Here is a 17,926-nt window from a genome sequence, read left to right as displayed (position 1 = left end):
CTCTAGATCAGTTTCTGGGGAACAGTTGGGGTTTGATACAGGGATTGGTACTTGCCAGGGATGTTGATTCCCACTAAAATAGAACGACAGTAGTAAGTGCAGTAATTCCTGTACTGTGATCACCCTAGAAAGGGAAAGGAATACTAAGTTATCAAATTGCCACTGCCTGAAGACGCTGGCTGCATAGAAAAATGCTCTTCTAGGGGAAGTTATTTATCAAAGGGAAACAGAGTTCTCAAAATGGCCCTGATATAATGGAAAAGTGTTGAGATTCTGATACTCAAATGTATCATACTAGCAAATGTATTTTGCACTTGGGAGGTAGTGGGGGAGGAAAATGGTGCAGAACCAGTGTAGCCTTAAGGTGCACCCTTCCAACATTGGTGCTGCCCGATGATGGTGCCCCTTGCACAAGGCTCATATGTGGGAGTAGGAAAAAAAGGCAGGAAGGAAACACTTGTTCTCTAGGCCCTGCTACAAGCTCTGGAGCAATGAAAAAAAAAAAAAAAGGGGGTGGGGGGCAGGCCCAGGGGTGAGGGGGGCAGGCCCAGGGGTGAGGTGGTCCAGGAAGGTGGGCAAGATAAACATCGGAGCAGAAGGAAGGGTAACAACACATGGTGGATGTGTGGGAAGGTAGAAAGCATACAGCACTAGTCTACACAGAGCATGCAGTTGTTTAAAAGCAGCGCTATAGTTCCAGGAGGCAAAATATTTGTTGCAAGGGAAGACATGACCCTCCTCTGCTCAGGGAAACCAAGGGATTATAATCTGACCCGCAATGGATGAGGAATATAGCAAGAGGTGTCTCAGTGGTGACAAGTTAAAAATAAACTGTGCGTGCGTGCTAGCGTGGATGCTGTTCTTGACCGCTGAGCTTATAACCTGCTTTGAGAGCAGTGTTGCTCTGGGTGCCTGGCTGGGCTTGTTGCCAGAGCTGCTGCTCTGTCCCTTCAAACTTTGGGCTGGATTTCTGGCTGGTTCCTTACGCTGGTGGTGCTGGGCACCCCATGCAGGACGTGCTGCCTGTGCAGGACTAACCGCAGCAGCACTAGAAGCAAATGTGGTGTGAGAGAGGACACGTTGGGTTTGCAGGAGAGGTGGATGACATCTAAAGACCTGCCCTAACTGGGAAATCTGCTCTCTAGCATGGGCCAACCATGGGTATTGTGAAAAAGTGGCTGGGTTTCAAAAGAACCTGTGATAACAAGCCTGCTCTCCACTGATAGCTTGATACCAAGTGGTATCATGATGCCACAAAAATCTGTCATCAGCAGGAGGAAATGAGCAGTTTTGCTAGCAGGAAGCCAACAAAACCTGCTGTCCTGGGGCTTTGCACCTTGGTAGTATACGTTGGTGACTCCTCATCCAAACAGCTCCTGAGGTTTGGGATCTCTTTTAAATGTAGACTCTGAGCCTGTCCCATGAGGGCTGAGCTTACATTACAGCTTTACCTCAAAAGGTGCCAAGCTGTGGGGCTCTGACTGCCTTTTCATGGCCATCTATAAGAATGTAATTATGTATTTGGATCTCTGCTTTCTTTAACTGTATTGGTCAACAGGTTGGAAATTAAGGGGAGATGAGGAGGGAGGAGGAGTTTATTAAAGCATGAGCTCTGGTCTAGAAATAAAATGTCAGGAAACTGCTGGGAAATCAGGACAAGAGGTTTTGGCAAATAGTTGTACGATATCCTGCAGCATAGGGTTGCTCGGGGGAATCGGTTAGATGCAGCTAGGGCCTGCCTTGGACAGGAGGACAGCAGTGAAAATGAAATTGTGTGACTTGGCACAGAGTCACTGCAAGGCTTTACGCTCCAGGCCATGGTGTCAAGCTCTCGCTGTGCCCAAAGCTGTATCTCACAGCTCAGTGACAAGGTAGCTCCAGGCTGGAGCATAGCAGGATCCCTAGCTAAGCCACGGTGGGCAAGTCATGGGTCTTAACACAAAACTTGAAGAACGGGTAGGACCTATCTGACCACTGTCCCCTCAGCAGAAAGCAGGTTGTGCCATAGGGATATTTCTGCTGGAGGTAGCTGGGGGGGAGACTGTTTCTGAAGCAAGCAGGGCTGGGAATTAGCTGCTCTCCCATGTACAAGAAGCTGAACACCTTCTGAAACTCAGCATGGTGGAACTCACCGCACTGGCAAGTGTAACGTTGCATCTTAACAATTAAAAAAGACAGCTGATTCTCTTCTTCCCTATGCTGATGTAAATTAGGAACAAGTTTACCAAAGCTAATATAGCTACACTAGTGTGAGAGCAGAAGTGAGCACGGTATGTGCGCTGTCTCTGCTCATTAGCGTCTCGTCTTGCCTAAAGGACTCTCCTGTTCTATTTGTTATTTCTTACTTTGCTCATCGCATAGAGGATTTGCCCAGGCTGTTGCTTTTGTCAAGTAGCATATTTACTTGCATGAGCTAAGGTAAAGGCTGGCTTACTTAAAATGTTAAATTTGAACCTAAAAGTTGCATTGCTTAAAAAAAAAAAAAAGAAAAAAAAAGTGCATTAGGTTTACCTTAATGTATTAGCTCTATTCCTCTAAAGAAACATTTCTCTTGACCTATCCTTTCTGTTCAAAACTTTCAAAAAAGTCAATCAGAACTTTGAGGAGTGAGTTTGCCTGAAAATCATGTAGATCATCAGCTCTCTGGGCTGAGCTCAGTGAGGCTGATTGCCTTTCCAGCAGCTGGCAGCAAGGAGGTGGGAGCCTTCCCGGGGCTGCTGCTAAATACAATGTGGAGCAAAGTGTAAATGACCGTTGAGCTTGGGTCCGCAGAGGGGGAAGGACCTGGCTGAGGTGCTGGAGCCGATGGGATGGTAGAGAGAGGCTGAAACAAAGGAAAAGGGATGAGTGTTGCATTAATTTTTTATTTTTCCTGTTGAAAGCCATTGTGCTTACTGCAGGGTTTGCAGTACACTGGGAATCAGGAAAGATGATGGCTTCTGTTTGCAAAATAACAGCTTAGGCAGAAAGCCTTCTTCGTGTCTGTGTGATCCCATGAGGTTACTGCCACGGTGCTGAGGCTTTCTTGGTCTCTTTTTGTGTTGTGTGCTCAGATGAGAGAGCTTTTCTCTACGTGCACTTCCCATAGCCTCCCCGCTCCTGCGCACTGGTGAGTGCTCTACATTAGTGTTGTGTGGGTGAGCGCCGGACTTGCGTATGTTTGACTTCAGCTCACATTCATCACTGACCTAGAAAAGCGTCTGTCATTGCACAGCCACAGCAGGACAGGAAACATAACTCAGAAGCAGAGAAAAGAACCGGCAATTACACACTCCTGCCTATTACCATCTATTTCATTATCATATCTTCTATTTTCTGCACTTTGAGTGAATTGCTTATAAAGGGCGCTGGTTTTTGCAGCCTTTTGATTGCTGTTAATAGCACTGATACTCGAAGCTGTCTGATTTATTGGAAAGCATGCTTTTTAATGCCTGTTATAACTGAATCATGTGCTGGACATCCCAGCCAATGTAAAGCAGCATCCCTCTCCTTTCAAGCTTCATTATTAGCCTCTCTGGTTGTCACATCTTGCAGTCCAAAGATTAACTTCTCTGATTCAGTTACTTCATGCAGAAAATGTCTCCATTCAGAATGAGAACAGGTGGATCTCATAGTGTGCCTTGTTTTCCAATACTTGGTTTAGGCAAAATCCAGACATTACTAAAGGTTTGTGTAAAAGTGTCTTTCTAAAGAAAACTAAAAAAACAACTCAAGTAAAAGTCACAGTACCTAGCGCTATTTTATATTTATATATATATATATATATATATATATGGGGGTTTTTTTTTTAGTCAAACATAGAATCTAAATATATGGAGGAAAAGCAGAGGTGCTGTCCATAATGCCAACACAATGCCTAGAACTACAAGAGCAAAAGGGAAGAACAGGGTGAAACGTAAAGACCACAACCTCGAGCAGCAATGGGCATCGGTGCAGGGTCAGGAATACAAATCCACTCTTGCAGTGTTTCAATCTCTTTAACAGTGGAGCGGGGTCACAGCTTCTGTAGGCTTGGAAGCATGAAAGCCATCTCAGCTGAAAATACGCTGTCAAACCGATGGTCGCTAAGGGGCTGCTGGAGCAGGAGGGAAAGCTGAAGAAGCTGCAGCCCGTCTGCCTGCAGGGAGGTGTTCCCCGGCTCCTCGCCGATGCCAGAGGCTGGCTTTGGTGGGCAGATATCGCACCTGAGCGCTCATGGTAGGTCAGGACCCCTCTGTGTTCCTTCTCAGTCTGGTTAAGCAGCTGAGAACAGCACAAACAAAGCCTTTTTAAAAACACTTTGGTAATTGTTGTGTAGAGATGTTCTTATGCTTTCGCTTACATAGGTTCAGGGGCAAATATGATTCAAAGCATAAATAAGATACTATTTTTATTAATAATGATCTTGTCTATAGGTCAATCAGCTCATTTAAGCTTTCAAATAAAAAAAAAATCCAAAAAAACCCAGACAAAAAAACCAAAGCAAACTGTGAGCTGCCCAAAAGTCAAAGCACCCGGTGTACGAAACCACGAGAATGTGAAGACCAGGTGCACAAAACGTGGAGTGTTGTGAACAGAAAGGTGATGCAGGAGGAATATATGGGGTAAATAACTACTTGACAAATAACCTGTATTCTTAGTGTAGTAATAGAGAGTCTGTTCTGAAACCTTTTATGCATATTATCTTCCTAGATCCTCAATGGCTTTGCAGTCCTATGTACATGATGACAGAGGGTGCTTTTAAATCACATTAACTGAATTGGCTTAACAGCCCTTTACAGTCGTGTAGATCCACTTTGCAGTTTGTTTTAGAAAAATTTGTCTCCATGCAGTCTAGATGTTCAGAATACCAAACATACAAATTTTTTTTTTTTTTTTTTTGACACACTGGTTGTTTCCATGAAACCAGTTTGATACTTAGGTCCTTAAAGTTCAGTACACATTCAGGTGGTTTGCTGCTTTGGGGTACCTAAATCTCTGTACATATTAAAAGTACTCCACCCCTCTCAACTCATGATTTTCAGATTTGGAAAAAATCAGGTTTCTTCATTACCTATTCTTCTGTTCCCCCATCAATTCTATCAGTCTTAACTGACAAAATAACCACTTTATGTAGGGTTTTTTTTTTCAATAAAATTTGCAAATATAAAATGTGTAACAAATCCCGATTTATTCTCAGTTTATAACTTTACATTTTTTTATCACACCCACAGGATGTGTAACACAAATAAAAATCAGTACGGTGAGAATTCACAAAACAGCTACAGCTAATAGCAAAATCATTTCAAGAGCTAACAAAATAAAAATGTGAGTTTATTTGTCTAGAAAGCTGCACCTCTTTCTTTCCTCATTTCTTATATTTGACAGCCGTCCTACCTGAATGACAGTTTGACTATTATTATTTTGAAAGTTAGGGACTGAAGGGTTGTTTTCTTCTTGATCTGCAACATGTAATTGTGCGAGGAAGAAAAAGATCCTATACAAATAGTACACTTCCTCAGATCAACATGAGAAGTATCTGCTCTGAAACTTCATTATGAGAATGCCAAATGTTCTCTCGATAACAGAGCCTATGGCAGTATGAGCTTTATTGTAGTTTCCCTTAGCAAGTGTTGATGGATTTATGGAGGGCTTCATTAAATATAGGCTTAAAGGATATCCGCTATCGCCCACTTGTCAAAAGAAAAAATAATATCAAAGCCATCCGTGCAGATCAGAGATGCAGGTGTTAACAGTGCATTATAATCTGGTAGTGTTTAACTTGCCAATTAATTGCAGTAGTCTTGTCTGAGTTCAGACGTTTAAAAGATAAATTTAAAAGACGAATGCATCTTGTGTAGGCTTAGGGCACATGTACAACGATACCATATTGCTAACGATTCTTGCTTCGGCATCCCAGTTCATGTTTGCGTTTCTCTTACTAAAACGCCCCTTCCTAGCAATGACTCTGCGTGCGTGCGGCCGCTGCGCCCCGGGAATGGGAAGCTTTTGCATGTTTGCTCTTATTTTGAGGGATTGAATGTCATCGTCTGAGCCTTTTTCAGTACTGCCTTGAGAAAGAGTGATGTTTCACCGCAGCAAATCCGCCTCTTTCCTTGTCATTTGTGGGAGTCAGTCGCATGGGGAAATAACGTGGCGTACGAGGCTGCCTGCTGCACAGTTACTGCATGACTGCAAGTTTTCAAGCCCTTAGCAACCAAATCCCTACTCCTGCACGCTCATCTTCCTTACAAATGGTGCAGCTGCAAACGCAGCTCTGAAACAAAGCTGAAAATACCATGTGCAATGGGCTACATTTCCAGGCAAAAAAGGTGCATCCTGCTATTTGTAAAGCATGCACTTATGAAATTGGGTAATAATAGGTACAAAGAATGTCACAACTTGAATTGCCTGTGGAATCATAAGCATTTTGTGCAACCAGTTACACACCTATGATCTGAGCCATCTCCTTAGATGGCAGAATTACCTGTAATTTGATGCTCATGTTTAGGGGAAAAAAATAAACAAAGTAAGCAAAAGCAAATGTAGTTCCAAAATTGAATTAATCTTCCAGCATATAAAAACTCAAACAGAATATTATCATTCTGATCTTCTACAGTGTTCATCAGGCAAAACCACAGGAATCCTATGCATAAGAAAAACCTCAATAATTTATTTAGTAGCACAACTGAACTGGAATAAAATTTATAGCATATTGTGCTAAATAGGTAATGAGTACAATTTGCAAGTGGATTGTCAAAACCACCATCCATTGTTTGAGTGAGAAACTGGCACTAGGACTTGCTCCTTGGAGGAATCTAGGCACACCCCCAAAATACAGTTTATTTACATGTTCTTTAATCGGTGGAGCTTAGAGACCTGAACACGTTTGAGGATCGGTGAAACATTGGAAGGCATCACCTGTGGGTGAGAAGCTGGTGTCACAGGCAGAGAGCAGGAGGCAAAGCCCTGGGGCCGAGGGGGTGGCAGTGCTCTGTAACACAGAGGTGCGATGGAGAAGTGAGGGAGAAAGGCAAAAAGGATATGGCAGGAAGGCTGGCTTCCGAAACACTGGGAACCACTTCGGCAAAGGCTCACGGACATAGAAATGTCTGGTTTGATTTAGGCACACCCCACCAGCCAGTCGTGTCCATAGGCTGTGCTTTGCCAGACTGAACTTTCACTTGTCTTTGCAAACTTGAATGGCAGACCACAAGAGACGCAGGACTATTCAGTGCATAAAACGTAATCCGACTTGCAAAACAAGTGTGCTTGCGCTACCTGCTCTGGGAAGAGATATTAAATCATTCCAAGCAACAACCTGGTAGTTTTGTACAACCCTTCACATTAAAAACGGGGGCTCAACCTTGGACTTGCCAATAAACAGTTTCTGGTTTTGAAATGGGATCTATAATGTGCAGTGATGAAAACACTGACAGCATCTGATAAACTGTCCCTACAGGACAGCCTCAGGGGAGGCCAAGTGGTCCAGAATTGGTTCTGTTACAAATCATTGGGGGGGGAGAATAAAACACTGTTTACTGTGGTGTTAATTTAATCATCTGGGCAAAAAAGGTCCAGGGAGAAAAAACATAGATAATGATATAAAATTATGAAAAATGAATCAGCTCCTTTTAATCAGCAGGTGTGTGGTATGAATTCTGCAGCTTGCAGGGCTCCTTTGTGAGCCTCAAGTTCTGTGCTTACAAAAATTGAGCATCAGAAGAACAAGCCACTGGCATCAGAAAAACCAAAATAGGTTTTATCTCACTTGATTTAACAAATCTAACTTCTCAGTCTAAGGCTGGAGGTTTTCCTTCGGGCATTCCTTCTCAACAGGCAAATGAAAATCAAAGGCTTGGAAATCAAGGGAGCGCATGCCTGCCGTGAATGGTGAGATCACATGTAAAATCTTTATAGCAAAAGTAGTGCTATGCAAGAAATATGTCAAGGAGTGGGTTTAGCCCATTGGGCTACAGCCTAGTCTCCATCTTTCATAGTGATTTTCTAACTAAAAAATCAAAAGTGTTACAATACAAGGCAGAAAATTAGAGTGCCCATAAGGAAGGCTTTGAAAGTTTGTTTGAATCCCGAGATGTTGTGGGAGTAAGTCTGCAGGCTGCAGTATCACTGTTGCTTGATTTCTATCGCCATTTGCCAGATGCTTTATCTCTGATTATGCAGATACATGTAAACCTGGCTGTGCATCCCTTTGCTCCTCTTTCAGGATTATTGGAATTGAGAGTCACTGAATGACGGTCGGTTGTTTCTCCTCCCATGTTCCTGGATGGCGGAATTGGTTAATGTGCAGAAATGATGTGAAGGAAGTTTGGCTGCTCTATACAAAGGAGGGATGTCATTCATTTCTGTCTGAAACACAAAGATACCAAGGGCCCAAATGTGGTGCTTAAAAGAATGTTGGCTGTGTTAAAATTCAGTGCCACTTCCACCTCAAAGCAAATAACAGTGACATTTCATAAGTTTTATTTTAGTTACAGGTAGAGCCTTGAGGCTGGAGGCTAGGATTATCATTTCAGCCAGTTACAGCATTAGGCCAGTGGTTTTGTGGCAATGGTGTTATCACTTGTGACAGTTTTGGTCAAGAACAACATCCTGTTTAGATTCTCAGTTGCTCCTTTTATTAAATTATCATTTGAAGTTAATTCTATCATCATATCTTTTCTCTCATTTAAAAAAAATTATTTCTGCAGTTGAATAGGAGAAAAAAATGGAGAAAATATGTTTCATGAGCTGAAATATTTGTGGAAGGAGAAGGGATTTCTCTTTTTACTTCAGTTGTCCCCATGAGTGGATAAGAACAGTAGATTGAGAAGTAAGAAATCAAAACATGGTATTACTATATTGAAATACAGTCTAAAAGTCAGTTCTACAAACAGTTGAAGTAATAAGACTGCCCTAGTTAGGATGGCATTGAAAGTATCTGCCTAAACGCTCTCAGTACTGGTGCCTGAAACTGGTGTAACTATTAATTATGTTGCTGAAATGTCCTCATTACAAAATGTCAGGATGACTCTGCTTCAACTGTAAAGAAAAAAATTAAATGAGAATTGTGCTGATGTAATCCACAGGGTAACCTGAGCTAGAACACAGCGAGGACAGGAAAGAAAAGAGAGCTAGCCAGAAACTCTGATGCGACTCAATCTTCTTTTCTTTTTTTACATACATTCTTTGTTTTTCTTTTTTTTAATAGTCTTCATTTTTCACTGGGAGAAGTACTGACTATTATTTAAGATTACCTTGAGCTCATTTTAAGGTATTTGCAAACATCTCTCATCTTAAAAAAACAGACAGTCAATTTGGTACATGCTACTTCTTACTATGTTAAAACAAACGGCGATTTTGAACTTACACTCGGCCTTACCCACTCAATCTCTGCTCTCGGTCCTCGTGATTGGGGTGTTTTGGTTCTGCAGAGCCATGAGCAGTTTAGATTGACCGTGCAGGCAGACGAGGTCTGGCAGCCCAGGACAGCAGGCAGCTGTAGGGAGTAGCTACAACAACTAAATGAGACACACGTTGTAAGTGGTCTAAATACGGCTGCATGTTTAAGTAGGCATGGTGAGTCTTTGCTTAGTGAAGGTTTCCAAGCAGGTTATTTGTTAAATGAAGGAGTTTGCAGACTGTTTGCAACAGGATGAGAAATAAGCTGGCCGTCTGCTAGAAAGAGGTTGTGGTGACCGGGACTGCAGTGTAAGATGCTGAGATGGATATGTAGATCTGACTATTTCGTATGATCCTTATCTGCACTGGGCATTTCCTCCATCTGTATAGGTGCACCCGTGTAAATCTTGGTGGTTTCAAACAGGAAAAAGCTATGCCGGCACAAATGACAGCCTACAGCAGGTTTGCTGCCCTCACTGGTGTGGCTATGCAGGTGGCAGGAGCAAACTTAGACGGGCAGTGTCCACGGCGGCTGGAGCACTCTTAGCAAAACGGTAACCTTGTCAGCTGGATACTCTCAGCACCCACGGGCACCCGCCCGCAACAGCTACGGTTGCAGCTACTGCTCAGCACAGGCAAGGCTTCGGTTACAGAAGATGTCTAACACCCACGTTATGATTCCCCTCGAGGCGAATCCGGCTGAAGAAGCTCCGGGCCCGAGCCGGTGCCCTGCGGAGGCTGCGGCACTCTGGCTGGTGCTGCTTGGCTGTTCGTAGGCTGCGCTCAGCATCCAGCTACTAATGGGATTTGATTGAAATAAATAAATAAAGGAACTCTCCCAGACAGATGGTTTTTGTAAAACCAGTCCCTTTGCAGAGCTGATTTAGTGCACAGCCACACAGAGAGGAACGCGTTACAAGGGAGCAGCCAAGCGGGAGGAAGTGATTTGAAAGGGTGGGGGCTGGATCCCCATCGACCAGCCGTGACACTGTGACACGGGCCATCGCCCAACTAGTTACACAATCTGAAGCAATTTTTTCTTTGTAACTATTACTGACATTTTCTCAATCACTTGTTGGTTTTCTACACTGACTTTAGCCAAGCTTCCACCAGGCTATCGGCACAGTTTCTGGTGGCTGATGAGGTACCATTAACCCTGTTAGACTTTCCTATTTGTGGTTTTCTAGATGTAATTTAACATTCCACATTTTATGAAGGAAGTGTTACATTAATATTTGTCTTGACCAATTTTTTTCATGCTAGTATCGCTAGGAAAGTGTACTTCATTTGAATAGGACCACTGCAGTACCAGTTTCTAATCCTCCTTATGAAATACATCTTTGAGACTGGGAATTTTGTTTCTCATGTTTGGATGAAGAGTAAGGTCAACAGCATAACAGGTCCATGGGCTGGAGGTGAGCAGGGTGTGTGGTTCTTAAAGGATTCCTTTGCTTTCTTGTTTATGGCAAAGAAGAACATGAAGATGTGGAGACGGCATGAGGAAAATGCAGTGGGGGTAGAAGAGTTGGAGTGAAGCAAGGTGAGTGGATGGAGAAGACAGAACGGGTGTCAAAGACACTTTGGGCAGCGTTTAGCTGGGACAGGAATATGAAGCAACTGGTGGGAAAGACTATGGTGGCATCCAGGAACCCTCTCTGATAAAATACAAAGTTTATCGGGCCAAGCACATATCTCAGCTTCTGTAGCCGGGTGCTTTATTGGAATCTGATTTGTATACTTAGTTTTAATGAAGATTTAGTCACTGTGATTGTAAAGAAAAGCTTTAAGTCATAAACAGGACAAAAACGCTGGAGCAATTTGTGCCTAAATTCACAGAGGAAATCTGAATCAGGATCCAGAAACGAGCATTGCCAGGAGTGGGTGAAGGTCACCGAGCAAGAAGGGTGCAAGCAGCAGCCCTGCAAAGCACAGCCTTATAATGTGGGTGGTGGGATGGCATGAAGAAGGGGAGATGTAACTCGCACCTCCGTGCCTTTCACCCGCGGGGAAGCACAGGAGGGCACAGGCGCGGAGGCGGTGGGTGTGGGAGGCCAACGGTGCCGTTCCGGCGGTGCCGAGCCCCCCAGAGCGACCCGCTGGGAAACGGAGTCGGGGTGCGCGGGGCACGGAGGGAAGGCGCAGGCTGGGGCGCGGGAGGGCAGCGGGCGCTGGCAGCCCGGCAGGACTCGGCCCGGCGCCCCAGGTGCGGGGCTAAAGGCAGAGCGGGGGCCGGCCGGCCGGCGGGCAGGCGGCAGGGCAGGGCAGGGCAGGGCAGGGCAGGGCAGGGCAGGGCAGGGCAGGGCTGCCCGGGGCGGGGCGGGGCGGAGCGGAGCGGGGCCGAACCGGGCCGGGCACTCCGGGGCGGGCAGGCGAAGCAGAGGGGTGCGGACCGGGGCGGGCGCCGGGAAGCGAACCGGGCCGGGAGGGCGGGGCGCACCGGGGCGGGCGGAGCGGGCGCGGCACCTGCGTGCTGGGAGCCCGGCGGCGCCGAGCCCGGCCCCCTCGGCGGCGCCGCCAGACGGCGGCGGGCCGGACCCAGGCGCTGCTGGGAAGCGCATCCCGCGCCGCTCCGCCCCGGCAGCCGCGGCCATGACCGACAACATCCCGCTGCAGCCGGTCCGGCAGAAGAAGCGGATGGACAGCAAGCACCGCGGCGGGTGAGCCGCTCCGCGGGGCGGCGGCTCCCGCTGCCCGCGGGCCCGGGGCCCCGGCTCCCCGCCCGGCCGCCGCCGCCGGTGTTGCGGGAGACGGGCGGGCGGCGCGACCCCCGGCCCCTCGCCTCGGGGCGGCGGCGGGGCCCCCGCTCGGGGGCCTTTGCGGGATGCCCGGGGCGGGCGGGGCGCGGAAACGCAGCGGAGGGCAGGCGGGAGCCGCCTCGCCCTGCGCTGTGCGGCCGCCGTCCGAGCCCGGGAGGGGGAGGGGGAGGAGGGGGGGGGGGGGAAGAGGCAGGCGCTGACAGGTTGTTCCTGACGCCATTGCCGTGGCACGCCCGGGAGGAGGGAAGGATCCTGCCGGGCGGTGCAGCGCTGCGGCCGGGGGCCCCGGGGCTGGGGGGAGCGCGGGCAGCCGTCAGCCGCCAGTTGGCAGCCCCTTGGGTGGGGAGGGATCCGCCCGCCGGCCCTTACCGCATCGCCATCTCCATTAGAGCCCGCCAGACAAAGCGGTGCCTGGGCAGCAGCGAGCGCGGCTGAGGGACGCCGAGCCCGGCCCGGAGGAGTGGGGCGGCAGACGGCCCCGGGCGCCGCGGGCCTGGCCGGGCTGGCCCGGGCGGAGGCGGCTGTGTCACCGGCTGCCTGACACCGGCCCTGCTGCGGGCCCTGTTTGTCACCCCCGCTTGGCGCGGGGCTGGAGAATTGCAGGCTGGCGCTTGGGCGAGCGCTCGGCCTTTGCTGATGAATAGCGTTGGACCAGAAGCGGTGTTTATAGGTCTGTGACAAAGGCATCTGTCCAAATGCAGAAGGCTCTGTTTAACTGTGTCACTTAAAGCCATACAATATCCTTAGTGTGGGATGTGTTCCTAGAGGAGATGTATGTATGTATTTATCCTGATGTTTCCATGGAAGTTAAATAAGAAAAATGATCCTTCAATACTATTTTGGTAGGAAATGGCACCACTCTCCAGAGAGGTTGGTTTGTACACAGTGGGGTGTGCAAGTTATCCAAGTTACCTGGCTGTCAGTTACTGCAGTGCTTCTTTTGTCCCTGGATAATTTGTTTTTTTAAAATGTGGTGAGTGATATTAGCAAAATAAACCAAAATATCAAAGGAAATCCTAACTGTTAGAACAAGAGGAAATTGATACTTTTTCCCTTGTTTGTTATGTTTTTGGTTGATAGTTTTGATTCAGATTCCTCTAACTGAAATTGTTCTACATAGTTTATTAATGATTAGAATTAATCCTTATTATCAACATTGTTTCAAGTAATTAATGTAGCAATATCCATGCCAGTTGATTCTGAGCTGCGAGGTGTGTGTGATGCAGCAAGTAATTCCCCAGCGCCTGTGTCACATGCATCACTGGGCAGGTTCCACAAGGTGCAGCCACCATGGCATTTAATTTGGTGACATGATTGAAAGGGATCGAGGAGAGGTGGAGGCCTGAGAAATTTCTCAAAGCTTCTTGAATGATTTCTTTTCCTAAAGTTCTCTAATCTCCACCAAGACCCTCTTGGGTATTACATTGTGGTTAGTAGTGTCTGACAGAAGTTGCCCTCATCTAACCTAAGCTATGTTTCGTTGGTTGTGAACTCTACCTGATTAGGAGTCACAGAGGTGATGTTTCCTGTTAGCAAGAAATTTTGGCAGCAAGAAGTTGTGAAGGAAGATTGTTTAGGATTTTTCTCAACAGCAGTCTGAATAACTTGGATTTGGGGGTTGGTAGCTCTGAGGATGGGACTACCATATATTGGGAGCTCTTGATAAGTAGCCTGTGATATGTTAGTGACTTGGTCAAATGATAGCATGGATAACAAAGCATTGAAGTCCAGCAAATCCAAAACAGTATTATAAACCAAAGGAGAAATCAGCCAGCAAGTCAGGGAGGGTCCCTGGTGTCACATCCAGGATGGAGTCCTGGGAATCCTAAGCCATAATCAAGACCTTCTTTCTTCTGTTCCCTCTGAGAAAAACCCAGACAAAAGCACTTCCAAGTCATCTTCCTTGACACACATGAAAACCCAGGGATAAGCAAGTCTTGAAAGACTTCACCTTGGCATAGCCCTGACTGCAATTTCTACTGTGAGAGTTTCCCCCCACCAGTGGGGGCAAGTTCACCCTGACAAAAAACTCTGCCTGAGGTCTTCTGGAGTGGGGAACAGATTTCTGTTCATGTACTGAATGACTTCATAGAAATCTTCATGTATGTTAACAAAAAGTGAGAAATGCTTAATTCTCATGTAGGCAGCAAAGGGCAGGTGTCATCCAAGCAAGGCTTTCATTACAGCCTCAGCCTCTGGCGTACTTTGAAGAGAAGCCAGGGAGGAACTCGCACAGTAGCCTTGCAGAGATGAATGATGGTACAGACAGCTGAGATCTGTGTCGAGGAGAAACCATGTACTTAATAAACCAGTGGGAGAAGTGGTTATCTGTTCCTGAGCACAACTTTAAGGTGGATCTTCCTTGCTGCAAAGGCTAAGCTCTAAATTCTGCAGCTGCATGCCTTGAATTCAGCCATATTATTCCAAATGCTTTGCAGCACTCTGAAAACCACTATGAGATATGTGCCAATTAGGAGGGAAGGATAGCATTAGCTGCAGTGGGACTGTTGGTGGAATGGCAAGTGAGTCTGAGCTTCCCAGGGGCTGAGCTCTGCCAGGAAGGGAGCTGCAAGTTCCTGAAGCACCCCAGATGCTCTGTTCAGTGCATGACACAAGTCTTCCCTAAATAGCTTATGGTCTCAGTCCACAGTCCTGCAAGGCGTTTTTTTGAAACGGGCAAACTGCTGTGCTCATGCTGCCTCTGCAATGTAGAAAGGCCTTGATCCAGAAATGCAGGGGGAAGAATGGGGAATGAGATGGGGAAGGAGGAGCTTTACAGTAACATTTCATGTGGCCGTTCCATTGTACGTGTGTGTACTCTTCGGCTCTATTTAAAATGGCAAATTCCATTTCAAAGTCAACAGAGAGAGCTGGGAGCTCCTGCCCTCCGTCTGCCTGCGTGTGGGTGTGCCTCGGCGCGTGCAGAGCTGGGCTGGTTTCCCACAGCCGAGCTGTTCTGCACCGTGGCACTTGGTGGATGGGCAGGAGTGAGCTGCAGGAACAGCAACGCTCCCGGCCCCTTCCTGAGCCACCCCAGCTGCCCTTCACACAGTCTGAAACAGGGGAATATTTGAATCATGTGGAGGTGCATGAAAAGGCTAGGCGGTTGTGCATGGCTCTGGTTTTTTTGTTTGTTTGGGGGTTTTTTAATCAATGGAAAATTCTTTATATGCTTTTAAAATAATGAAATGTGAAAGGTTGGTTTGTATGTTAAAGGTGCCAAGGACTTAACAGCACAGCCTGTGAGAAACATAGTAACATCATCTGAGAAATGTGCTTGTTGTAGAAATGATTAAATATGTTGATGAACTTCAGCACTAATTTGACAAATACTACCCCAGTATTAGACAAATGTGACACTTTTCCATTAGGTTTGTTTTAAATGAAAAATGCTGATGAAAGCATTTTTCATTTGCGCTCTCAAATACTTCTCCATCACGTTAAACGTGCTGCATTTATAAATAAAACCTGCTTCTTGCTAATGGCTGTTAATCTGGCATCTGACCATTTGTCATCTGTCAATCAGTCAATTTGTCGTATTACTGCTTCTTACATCATCACTAAGAATGAGTTTTTGTAAACCAATATCATCCCAAGTGAAGTACACGGTAGACCTGTGTGCTCTTCACCACTTCCCCATTCATGTAGATCCCTGTGCAGATTACGGGCCACATCACTTACAGGACTCTGTATACTGTATCCGAAACAGCATACTAAGTTTCGGATACAGTTCACATTGAAATAAATGCTTTTGAGTGGTTGTGATTTTATTTGGGGATTTGTGAGTTTGTTTTTTATTATTATTTTTGCCAAGTTATGATTTCAAATGTGAGTAACACAATGCTATATAAGCTTCCCCATATAAGCTGTCTTCCTGTATTTTTCATGCTCTTTCTGTAAGATAATAATTTTTAAAAGTTCATGGTGTACAGTGACTTGCTAGTTTACTATACTTCAGGGGCTATTGCAATACTGTTCTTCAATGCTTCAGTTGCAAAACGGAGGAGAAATGTTTAGGAATATATATTCCTAAACTTTTATAGAAAACTGCTCACGTTTCTGTAACTTTGATTCCCGTTCCTGCAAAGTACAAGCTAATTTTATCAGAATCTCTAAGCAGCAATATAAACTTTCAGCTGTTTTTCTAGACAATCTGTCTTTCCCTTTCAAGGACATAGGCTTTTGATTTCCTGATGGAAAGTATTTTATTATTCCTAATAATGCCAATAGTTCTTTCCTGCCAGAAACAGCCAATGTCCTCCAGTGACACTGACCTTGTCCTCAGCAGAAAACTTTGGAGTAATGGGATGGCCTGAGCAGCCCATCCCTCTTCATCCAGGTCTTTAAGCTGGAGAATAGGGATGAAATGGGATACCACCCAAGAATAGGGATGGTATCCAAAGAAACAGTAGATCACAGACCTATGCAATGCCTGTAAAATTCTTTCAGGGAGGAACAAGTAAATTAACTGGAAAGAGCTGATAGCACCAGTCAAAAGGACTTTTTATTTAATGAGCACCAGGATAATCTGAAAACACGTTTGTGTACTTGTTTGTATGTGCTCAGAGTACTTTATTGCTGGTACCCAACTGAATTGATTTGTCAGAATGTTTTTTTCACGGTTAAGATTATTCAGTTTCTGGAAGAGAAGAAAGGGAGAAGGAGACTGTCTGAAATGTTCCTGGTTAGGTTCCCCACCCACCCCTTTCTGCATCTCCTTTCCCTTTTGCTCTCAGTATGAGTTGTGTTTTGTCATCCCAGCATGTGGGCATCCCAGGTCAGATATTTGGCGGCACGGCTCAGGACTTTGCACCCTAGGCATGGCCATCTCTCCTCACAGTACAAGTCCTTGGCAGCTTTGGGAGCTTTTGCTTTGGCTCCCGTGAGTGCGCAGCAGCCGTGCAGTGCGGGTGAACGCTGGGCTTTCGCCGGTGTCACACCACGTGTTGTGCCAACACAACCTGGTGCAGTAATAAAAGTGGCTGTGGAGGCCAGTGTTTACTCACATTGCAACATCAGCATGTGTAAGACAGAAAGGGTTCAGGTAGCGAAACCGTCCTGTCTGCATGTGACCCTGGGTAGGTTAATGAAACCTGCCATTAGTCTGTTAAAACACGATCTGCCATTACAGCCACTCCTGTTTCTGTAAAGTGCTTTGTAAGGATCACAGATGTCATATAGAGGATTTCAAAGCATTACTAATGAGCTTAGTAACGATTCTTCCTTAAGGAAGTTTAAGACATCATTGAAAAGTTTAAAAAAGTAAAAATTATGGCTATGGAATATCTTTGGGGGGGTGATAAACATCTGCCTATAAGAATGAGCATATGGTTCTGTGCTTGAGAAATGTCTGTGTTCTTACCAAAAGCTCCTTTTCTAACTTATTTCAACAAGCCAAGGGCTGGCACTTGCACAATAAGTGTGCAGAGATAACCGTCGCCGCTTAACATTCCCGCTAGCCTGGGGTTTGGATTGTGGGCTTCTGCTCTGTGCCTGCCAGGCAAAGCACAGGCAGCTGCTGGGTGGTTTGTGGGGCAAGAGGAAAAAACAAGGTCACAGAATAGGTAAGAGTTAAATGCCAGCACCGGCATTGTTACGGTACACTCGTAACAAAGACTGTTTGGTGATCTTTGAATGTATACGGGGTAAAGATCAGCATTTGCTGATATTTCGGGGTTTTCAGCCATGGGTGCGTGAGTTCCTTGCTCAGCACCACAACTTTGGGACAATGATGTAATGGGATTCCTGAGCCCTGATAAAGCTCCCCGGTTAAAGCGTTGCAAGGTGCGACTCTGTTACTGCTGGTTGTA

General features: G+C 46.0%; 1 protein-coding gene across 2 annotated transcripts in view; it reads left to right on the top strand.

Moving 5' to 3' along the window:
• Window positions 1–11,809: 11,809 nt before the first annotated feature.
• ATP9A (ATPase phospholipid transporting 9A (putative)) overlaps window positions 11,810–17,926 on the top strand; it is a 65,222-nt gene continuing 59,105 nt past the window's right edge. The window contains exon 1 of one of the 2 annotated variants that reach the window (XR_012777912.1): window positions 11,810–12,017. Coding sequence is in view for 1 of the 2 variants with exons in the window: in XM_075517616.1 (XP_075373731.1) it covers window positions 11,950–12,017 (68 nt within the window). In the remaining variant the exon portion in view is untranslated. The remainder of the gene's footprint in view (window positions 12,018–17,926) is intronic. The other variant, XM_075517616.1, reaches the window with a different exon arrangement.

Source organism: Mycteria americana, chromosome 14, assembly GCF_035582795.1.
Source record: "Mycteria americana isolate JAX WOST 10 ecotype Jacksonville Zoo and Gardens chromosome 14, USCA_MyAme_1.0, whole genome shotgun sequence".
NCBI classification, from domain to species: Eukaryota; Metazoa; Chordata; class Aves; order Ciconiiformes; family Ciconiidae; genus Mycteria; species Mycteria americana.
This window is presented reverse-complemented; position numbering and strand designations above follow the sequence as displayed.